The following is a 10,745-nucleotide window of genomic DNA, read 5'->3' as shown; positions in this document are numbered from 1 at the left end:
GGAAGACAGTAGAGTGGGCATCCATCAACTGTTTGGCATGTAATTGAACACAAATACATCAAAGACATCAGGTACATGCTAATATAAAAGACTGTGACCGCAGAAGCAAAGAGAGTAGTCCGACAGTCTGGACATGATGTTGGAGGAATACACTTATTTTTCCAAGGAATGGATTTATTTGAGCAACCTTTAACAGAAAAGTCATTTAAATAAGGACAAAACTGACATTATTTTGCTTGGCAACAAAGAGGGTTGGCATCAACAAACACTTTGAATCTTGGGCTCTAAAAACCAAGACAAAGTTCATAATGTTTGTGTGATGAGCTCAGTTACCAAGCTCTGATCAAATAGTTTTCAACCAACTGAAAAATATAAACAGAATCAAGAGGTTTGCATCTCAAAAAATCAAGAGGAACTCATCCACAACTTCCTCTCCAGCATCACAGTGGACTTCTAACTGGACCCACAAAGAGTATCAACCAGCTCATTCAGATCCAGGACTAAGAGAACAGAACACATTACACCAGGTCTAAAATCTGCACACTGGCTTCCAGTCAGTTACAGAATAGGCTTTAAAGTTCTGCTACTACAGGGTGCCCCATAAGTCTCCATACATAGGAAAAATAAACGTTTCTTGACATAAACCATTTTTATTTATATAATATGCTCTATATGACTGCCATTTGGTCGGGAACACATTTCAATGCGTGTCCTCCACTGTTGAAGAACTATAAAGAAGAAATATAAAGAAATACATGTTAGAACCATATGTATTATGTCTCCTATGTATGGAGACTTATGGGACACCCTGTAGTCTGCAAATCCAAGGCCAGAATACATCTGTGATATGTTTAAGGATTATTAAGTAAAGTAGGACTCTTAGGTCTAGTTGAGCCCAGACTCCAGACTAAATATGGAAAAGCAGCATTTAGCCATTATTCTGCAAACAGCTGAAGCAAACTGCCAGCAGAGCTTAGATTTACCTCAAATGTAGATGTTTGATGATGATGATGATGAAATTCTTTATTCAGTCATCACATAATAATACAACCAGTGTCAACAACAACACTACAAACATTACAAACATTACCAACAGGTTAATGACTGAAAAAGGCACAGGCAGAAGCAGAATGCTTATATTAATGCCTGTCCTACAGAACAAATTCAGCTACCCAGCATTCAATATAGGAAAAAGAAAAAAACAACAACAACAATGCATACAACCAAACAAACAAGCAAAAACATAAAAAGGTGAAAATAAACCAGAAAAATAGAAAACTTAACCCACCAAATTAATGGTAATTTAATGTAGAATCAAAAATAAATTATTTACCTATTACTTATTAGATCCTAACAATTGTATCCTTCAGAAATTGCCCTACGTACCATTTTTTTAAATATCAAAAATGAGCTACACACTCTTAAATCCATGCTGGTCTCATTCCATAGTTGAACTTCAACAACAGATATACATCTTCTTTTTGTCTCTTTTTAAGCTTTTTGTACAACAAATTTACAAACATCTCACAAATCATATTTAGACTCATGTGTTGAGAAGAACCTTTATACACAGACGGGGAGTAACTTTAATTTGGCTTTATACATTATTTGCATTATTTTATAGTAAACCAAATCATTAAATTTCATAATATGGGATTTCATAAACAACGTTCATGTTTAAATTCCAAGTTGAAAACATCTGATGTTTTTTGCACTTATGACTGAATCACTTACACTCAATTCTCACACTGTAAGTCCTATTTTATCCTCATTGCAGTTTTAGTCTGACTGCTGTGTGTGCCCGGAGGAGTGTATACTCTTTCAATCATTTTAGCATTGTCTTCTAATATTATTTAATATTTTTCTCTTTCTTTGTTTAGCACATCATTATTATTTCCCTCTGGATGTTCCTTGTATTCATATAAACTTGTATTTCATTAGCCTCGTAACATCAAAGTCATACACAAATTAACAAAAGTATTGGGACACAATGAATTCAGGTGCTTCTTTTCTAACAGGGGTCTGGGATACAAAACAATAATGACAAAATATAATATTGTTTTATATTGTGATAAATATCATATTGACTATCAATATTGATGTTTATATCTCAAATCAGCATGAACAGGACACCTTATGGGCTGTAGTCATGATGTATCCCAATATTTTCATATAGTTTATGAACATTAATATTTCCTTAAAGTTTAAATGGAGATTTTTCTTCCTAAATCAGATGTGAAAAAAGTAGATGGTTAGTTGTGGTAGAAAATTATTATTTAGTCAGAGCATTTTTTTAAACAAAATTTAGGGGTAGGACATTTAAAAACATAGTCATGGATAAAAAAAAAAAAAAAAAAAAATTCAATATTGAGAGAAATTAAGTAAAAAACCATCTCTGAGGCATTTTGGAAGCAAATGTAACAATTCAAACCAAACTAACCGATGCAATCCTATGATATTTATATTAATATAAAACTATATTATGACATTTGCCATTATTATTTTGTAGTCCAGTCCCCTGTTGGAAAAGAAACACCTGAATTCAACATGTCCCAATACCTCTGTCCATATAGTGTATGATTAGGGCAATTATGCTATGAGGTTAACAACTTGTATAAACTTGCCTTCCTTTAAGTAATTTGATATGATTCATTATTACTTATTTCATAATTGGGAGAATTATTATTTTATATCTGTAGATTTGTAAATTATGCAGGCATGACAGAAATACACACATTTTTTCCAGACAAGCACAGATACTGGTGTAGAAGAAATGTTTGAAATAAGTCTTTGAAGGACATTTCTGTAGCTTGTTTCAACTGAACCTCATATCATTAAAATATTCTGCAAACTGTTAAACCACACTAGCTTCAGATAAAAAATTATAATAAAAACAATACGCCTAAAAATTATCCATGCTCTAATGTGCAAATCAGTTTTCAATGTCAGCAATAGAGCATGAAACGCTATGATGTCTTTTCTCTGTGGTTTAACATCCTTATCTGGTGTTATTTTGCATCGTTCACCTAGTTTTCTTATATTTGTTCTACATGTTATGCACTATTAGACACACCAAGGTACGGTCTTTATATATGTTAATTTCCATTTGGTTAATAAACAATAAAGCAAAATAAAATTATCTGATAATCCTGTCCCAATGCAATAAAACTAAAATGTAAGGAATAGAAAGTACAAATATTTGTGCAAGAGGCTGAATCACAGAGAAAGGGTGTTTCGCAGGTTTCCAAGTTTTGTTGCTGACATTGAAAACTGCTGAATAAGAGCAGAAAGAAAAACATTTGTGTAGGGAGTAAAGGTGAAAAGATTTCAGAAAAATCAACATCTAGAAACCTGAAAATTCTATATAAATTAAAAACATCCCATATTTGTTTGTATGTCAAATAATTAATATTTTTTTGAGGTGTAGTTTTCTCTTTTACACTAAGTAAACCCTAAACAAAAAAAAAACAACTAGTATTACATGGTGTGAAAGGCAGGATTAATAACCATGTCTTGCCTTTCATATTCTCTTTTCAATAAGGTCTACTTAGGTCATTTCATTTACTAAACATTTATAGAATATTTGGCATTGAGTGGGAGGTGATTTATTCTTGTGAGGATTTCATTTGTACAAGTTCTAAGTAGTTCAAGTAATGACTTACATTATTATATTCTGTAAAGTGGAACTTGTGAGCAAAGTATTTCTTGTGGTACTATATATCTGAAGCCTAAAAATCCCCCAGTATGACAATATCAACAAAACCTGACACTCCCAGAGTAAAGTGATCTCCTGGTCTCCCTTAACCCATAAAGACCCAGAACTACTTTTGTGGCAGTGCCAAAACAAACCTTTCTTTCCATTTAACCTTTAAGTGATTTATCACATTTATTATAATATTATGCTGTGTTTCAGTGAAAGGTCATATATTTTTCATATATTTCCCCCTATGTGTAATTCACTGACCATGTATATGTTCATTAAAATTCAAAGTAAATTCAAAGGTTATTATTTTACAACAGAGAAAACTGAAGAAAAAGTTACTTTTTCAGCAAACATATTCATAACTGAACATAAAAAAAAATAAGTGTCTCCGTCCACTGTCATTGATCAAACTCCATGAGTTTTACTGTTGAATCAATGTTGTAGAAGATGACGGTGTTTCCACATTCACTACGGAGCCTCTGAACGTCCAAATGGGTTATATGCGATGACCGTGAAAAGATGACAAACTGCATTTTACACCAATTATTGACATGTATTGATAGGATTAGTGGCTCAACAGGTATTAAACATTTGAGTTGAGTAAATGCTTTTGGTCACAAGCGGCTGTTTGGGTCTTTCTGGGTTAACTGCAGTGTGTGCTGTACCTGGGGCTGAGGTGGCGCTGGGCCAAGGCTGAGCTCTGTCTGGATCGCAGGCACTGGCTGGACCCTGATGGCTGGCTTCTGGTATTCAGGGCTGGAGGTGACGGTGCTGTAGGCGGGAGGACCAGCTGTGGTTTGCCTCTGCAGGAGCTGCAGGATGGCCTGGATATCTGCTGTCATCTGGGATTCCAGTCTAATGGCCGCACAGAGAAAAGAGTCAAATGAAAAATACAAATGTCACATGTTTGAGTGAAGTAGACTGAAGAGAGCTGGTCACTTCTCCTGATTGGATCATCAAGAGATGTTTTTTTATTCACCTTTATTCAACCAGGAAATCCCATTGAGATTAGAAATCTCTTTTGCAAGGGAGACCTGGCCAAGCTAGCAGCCATATAAAGTCAAAACTATATAAAACACATACATGATACACAATGAACAATAAAACAAACTAACAATTATTCAACCATAATGGCCTCTCAAGAAAAACAGTGACATTCCTCCTAAACAGCATTCTCCATGATACTTTTAAAATCCGCATGTGACCACCTCCGTCAGCCTCTTACTACTTCAGAGTTTAAATGAGTTTGGTTTGATAACTGTATAACACCTCAGTGTTCCTAATCGCAGTCATTTACATTCTGATGATGAACAGATGATGAGCTGCTGACAGTATTTCTCAGCACGTCAGTCACACATGCACATGAACAGTGTGCCATCATTAAAAAGGCCTGGATGAACAAATTAATTAGAACAGTGTTTCTGCAAATGATGATTAAAGGCCTAATGATGCCCATATTTAACAGTGATTAAGTTGTTCCTCTAATTTAACAAACCTCTTACTGGTGCTACATCAGTGTATTTTCGTTAATATATTTTCTGGTTGTATCATTAATTTCCACCGTGCTGCATGTACCACGTTTTCAGCTGTTGAACTGAATTGCGTCTCCCCATGATCAATCAATCAATCAATCAATGGATATACTTATGTAAAGGTCAGGTCTACAATCACAAACTAAACAAGAACTGCATTAAGTCATAATAGGATCCATGCATCCTCGCACAATTTGGACCAAAAGTCATGCCGACCCAAACACAACTTTTTTATGCAGTTAAACTGTGTATTATCTCTACTTTTAAGCTTTGGCAGCAGCAATAGCCTGCTCTATAAATGTTTTAAAATATTTTTCTCAGTCATTTTAGCCTGTTCTTTATATACAGTGGACAAACAGCCTTTTACAGAGCCATCATATGGATGCTTTTTGATGACATTAGGAGGATTATCAGTGAAAATACAATACAATCTTACATGATTAAAATGTATGTTGTAATGCATAAAATGATATCTCTTAAAACAACACATATATACATTTGCTTCTTATTTCACAGTGTGACAATGCTGGATTGTGGTTTGTTTTTTATTAAATTCAACCATATAATCCCTGACAGTACTATATGTTCACTTCCTTGCCAATGAAGCTCAAGGACTCATGACCGATTAATACTTGTACCAAACACAAGGGGGAGACTCATACACACATTTGATTCCTACATGTTAGTTGTTTACTCTCCTTTGCAGACTGAGTGTTTTACTGGTTTTCTTATGAATTTTACATTCGCATTGAAGTTGTTTAAGTGTATTGTTGGCTGACTGCTTTGTTTGTTGGTTGGTGCTTGTGACGCAAAACAAACTGTTAGAAAAATGGATGTATTACTTTACAATGGTGACTGTGATCCCTTCTTGAAACATTAGCAGGTGTGTAATTCTATATTACATCCTGCCGGTGAGGTGAAACATTAGTGTCTTCGCAGCTCAAGGACTTGCAGCTTATGACTTTGATATTTTCTGGCTAACTTTCTGTATGAATAACAGGTTCTGTGAAAGAGAACACCTGCACTGTGTCATCACACAATGCAGCAAGTTACATCACGGCCAGAAGTGGCTGAGATGGTGAATCACCTATTTTTCTATCTTTTTTTAGTCCATCGGCCAAACGTAAGGAGACCCAGAAACAGCCATGAGAGACTTTGCAGCATAGAGGGGAAAGCCTCTTTGGTGCCTTGCCAGGCGCCTGTTTTGCTCTTTAAAGGACAATGAGTGCAAATAAACACTTTGGCTCAAGCCTGTTTCTAGAAAATGAGGGTTGGTCTTGCAGCAGCCATGCCTGCCTCCTCAAATAAATAGCTCTGCAGCCTCTGAACCTGCATAAAAGAATGAATGATGTCCAGCTGTGTGGACACTCGCTGCTGCCGAGTGACTGATCTTTTGTTTCCCGTGGGCAGTAAACGGTACATCATTGTACATGTGGCAGAGAGCAGATTTTTTTGGGCAGTTCTTTACCTTTTATTGCTACATTTTTAACAAACACAGTTTCTGTCTCCCTCTTTCTCTCTGAGTTTTAATAAAACTCTGCAACTTCACCATGACATCCACAATCCCAACCCCACAGAATGACGTAAAAAGACTTTGCAATGTGTCTGCATCTCATGGCTGCATGCTATAAATAGACAGCTGCTGACTGTCTGCCTCCCCCTCATCTGTATCAGTGCAGCAGCCGAGAATCAAACGAGCTGCTCACACAGTCCTTGCTCTGCAGTGACTGTGTGACTGTGTGACTACGCTAAAATTTCCATGTTAAGTTTTAATCCCATTCTACAGCAGAATCACAGTGTTAGCCCTGTGAGCTCTGAACGACTTTGGTGAAATGAGCTGCGAGTTGGTGGATTGGAGAAAAATAAAAGCCTATTACGGGAAACTGAGCCCAGCATTATACCAAATGTGTCTCTTTTATCTAAAGGTCAAGAGCCTCATCTCTAAAACATATTTTGTTTCAAACCTCAGCTCAAAGCTGCCAACGTAGAAAATACATATTAACTCCAAATCCATTCCATAAATGGAATTCAGATCCATTAGAATAAAATGTGTTTATTCCATCATTATTTGAGTCCAAATAGCCATTAGAAATCTATCTAAAAAGCCTTAACTAAGATGTTCTCTGATATACTCTGCCCAAAACATTCTTATTTATGACATTTTATATGGTTCACAAATTAGTAGATCCTTGACTAATATGGGTTTCTGATCTTTTTCATAACCTTATAATCTCTTTGCAGTTTAACAAAAGAAAACTACCTGCTCTCCGAACTTACTATTATATCATCATTCTTTCTACTTAATAATTACTGAATTGTCTCCAAAACCTGCTGATGTACATCTCTAAGGTTGCCATACTTCCCTAAAAAATAAATGGTATTTGCAAATTTTCCTAACATAAGACTGTTTGTCTTGGCATTCCCCTATTTTTTCTTCCATTCCTTTCTATGAAATGCTTTTAGAGAATTTTATTTTAGTCAAGCTGTGGGTCAAAGGACAGAGGACTTTGTAAACTATAGTAAACTTGCTGGGTATATAAACAGGCCATATAAATAAAACTGACTGGACTTAGCTGGAAGAAACAGCTCAACTAGCCTCTTCTCTCATTTAAAGGGCATATGGAGAATGTCACCCCATGTTTTTCACCTGACCTGAATCAGATGTTTCCCTGAATCTAAATGAGCCAAGTCGTATTTTACACTTTTAACTTGCATAGACTAAATAGTCTGTGGTGTGAAGTGCTTCCACTTGAGCAGCTGCCTCTCTTCTCCAACAGTTTTAAGCAGACTGTTTTGCTTTTACATTGCCAACATGTGGTTTCCATGTCGTCTCCACCTGTTGAGGTGCTGCTGCAGCAGGTCCAGCCGTTGCTCCACCTCCCCGTAGGTGAGGTCTGTGTCGCTGTCATCCTCCCCAGCTGGTGTCTCCTGACACTGTGTGGACTCCTCCACACCCTCACTGGGACGCTGACGCACCCACTCGTCTGCATGGAGCTCTGTGCAAACACACACACACACACACACACACACACACACACACACACAATAAATGATGTGTTAATAGAACAGTGCCTCAAGGGAACCATTTTCCTGTGTTGTGCCTTCTCATCATTTAGCTTCACTAAGCTCCGATCAGCTTATCACCTCTGGAACATCTATGCTACACAAGGCAGAAAACACAACTGAAAACACAGCTGGCTGAAATTTTGTTCGCCCCCTTTGGGTGTCTATGGATGTCAGAGACCTGCAAGCAATCACTGGAGATTAAATTGATATTTCTTCCATGTTGTTCTTTTCTGGCTGTTTATAGGAATCGATATCAGTCAGCTCTCTACTCTGGCAGAAATCCTCTTATGGCTGCAAAAGCTGAATTATGGGATATTACTATCAAATCAACACGCTGACACAGTTTCCTATCTCTGTGTAGGATCATGCTGAGTTGAACTTGTCAGTTAAATTAAGGAGAATCCTGCAGTCAAGGTTATTGTTGTTTTAGTGTTTACCAGTGTGCACAGGAGCTTTGTTCAAACTGACTGATTTTACAGGGATTTAAGCCAACCGTACTGTTGCTTTCTCTGACAGGAAGTCACATGAGGTCAAACCTCAGACACAAACTGGTGTGTTTGTGCCACATGTGGCAGCAGGCTGACAGCGAAAGCAAGGATTTCTCTTGGAACTTGGTGGGCTCTCACTCCCAGATGCAACTCTCTGTATGGAAGCTGCTCAGTCAAGCCTGCTGTCCTAACCACACCAAAATCTGCAAAAGGCTTTGTCATGCTTGAAATGTTTGTCTGAGTGCCTTTCACATCTGTTTTGCATAATTTAAGCCAGTTTTCCAGTTTTCATGGTAAGTTAACTAGACAGTTGTGTTTATCTCTACAGAAAGATTTAAACGACCAGATAGAGTAATGTCAACATGATTTCACCTAACGCTTCCTGTAAATCCCTTATTTTGGTCATGACCTATGATCAAAAGGGGGGACCCTGGTTGTTGGATATAATCCTCTTATGTTTTATTACTGAGTGGGTTTTGGGTTTCATCATAATGACACATAATCCTTGTTTGGATTTTTAATAGGTGTGACATTCCTCTGCTGGGGTTTAGGGATCTTTGGGGTTTCTAAATTAACTTCGAGCCAATTACCATTTGGGTAAAAAACTTTAGAGGGCATGTTTGTAGATTTACAGGAAATGTTACGTCCACTCTAACAAGACAGCCCATGGCTTATTATAGATGATATTAAACCCATCTCTGCTGGAGCTGTTTTGCTCATTTACACTAGTTGCTTTTTGATGTTTGGGCAAAAATAGAAAAATATGTTTGTTCCAATTTGATTTGAATGACAGCGGAGAAAAAAGGATTGTGCTAATTATTATTTTTTTCCTGCGCCAAAAATAAATCGTAAGTAACTAAAAATGTAGAATGAATACTAAGAGGGAATATGCTTCATTTGTTTTCACCTTTAAAGGACTGGCTCTGCGCATTGTTTCCTGCCTCTGAATCTGCAGCGTTGCTCAGCCCAAGCCCCAGGGTGTGGTCCCTAACCACCGGGTACCCCAGCACGCCGGAACACAGCGGCCTCTGCTCCTCTTCCTCCTCCTGGCCCTCCTCTTCCTCATCTTCCTCCTCCTCTCCTTCCTCGGCAGAGTCTCTCCTCTCCTCAGTTGCAGACGAGGCGTAGATCTGCCTTCGCTGCCTGGTGCAGTACGTGGCCACCGGCTCCTTGTTGTGGGAGCCTAGAGGGAGATATGGTAATCAGGAAATGTGCTGGGGGACCGGTGACTCCTCTGCTAACACTTCCTCTGGGGATGTCAGGGTTGCCTCATTATCTTTGACAACAGGTAGCAAGTGTTTTGCTTTAGGGGTGAATTAAGGACAAACAATGTCATCGGAGAGTTTAACAGTGGCTTTTATGTTGAACTACTTAGGATTTTTAATGTAACACAACCGATCATGTGCACCTGTATATATTTTAGTGCTTTTATTATAACTATATTATATGCACCATACATACGCACAATGAAAACATTTTTGGTGTTATCTCAGTAGTTTTTGCAGGGTTGTAATTAACAAATCAGTCTCTTTATTATGATACAACACATGAAAATGTCACAAGTCATCATTTAGGAATATCTAACATGTGTTTAATGAAACCTGTAAGATTAGTTCAGTGAATATCATATTGTTTGCAGAATATTTTTCTGCAGTTTTTCTGTTCCGATTTCTTTGAAGGGTTTGTTTTTAATGTCTGTTCTGTGTTTTCCGCGGCCTAAGAGTTTTGCAAAACACTATAGACAGGCGTTAAATTACACATAAGGAACAGCCCTTCTAGAAAGAGGCCAACAGTTATTGGATATTGCAAAATTGTCATGCATTAACCATTTAAATCTAACCCTAATCTGCTTTACCTGGATAGATTTCACAAAACTAGAATAAAAGTCTAGTCAATGAAATACCATAAATGTCTTGCAAACTAGAAAAAAAAAATGAATTAGAGAATTTGGTTATT

At 37.2% G+C, this 10,745-nt stretch overlaps 1 protein-coding gene across 3 annotated transcripts in view; it reads right to left on the bottom strand.

Annotated features, from left to right (window-relative positions):
- The window catches only part of LOC115431749 (potassium voltage-gated channel subfamily H member 7-like), a 114,123-nt gene that overhangs the window by 2,787 nt on the left and 100,591 nt on the right, over positions 1-10,745 (bottom strand). For all 3 annotated transcript variants that reach the window (XM_030152394.1, XM_030152403.1, XM_030152409.1), the window contains 3 exons: positions 9,697-9,972; positions 8,072-8,231; positions 4,369-4,558 (listed from right to left, as the gene is read on the bottom strand). In XM_030152394.1, the coding sequence (XP_030008254.1) occupies positions 4,369-4,558; positions 8,072-8,231; positions 9,697-9,972 (626 nt within the window). The remainder of the gene's footprint in view (positions 1-4,368; positions 4,559-8,071; positions 8,232-9,696; positions 9,973-10,745) is intronic.

This window comes from Sphaeramia orbicularis, chromosome 2 (genome assembly GCF_902148855.1).
Source record: "Sphaeramia orbicularis chromosome 2, fSphaOr1.1, whole genome shotgun sequence".
NCBI classification, from domain to species: Eukaryota; Metazoa; Chordata; class Actinopteri; order Kurtiformes; family Apogonidae; genus Sphaeramia; species Sphaeramia orbicularis.
This window is presented reverse-complemented; position numbering and strand designations above follow the sequence as displayed.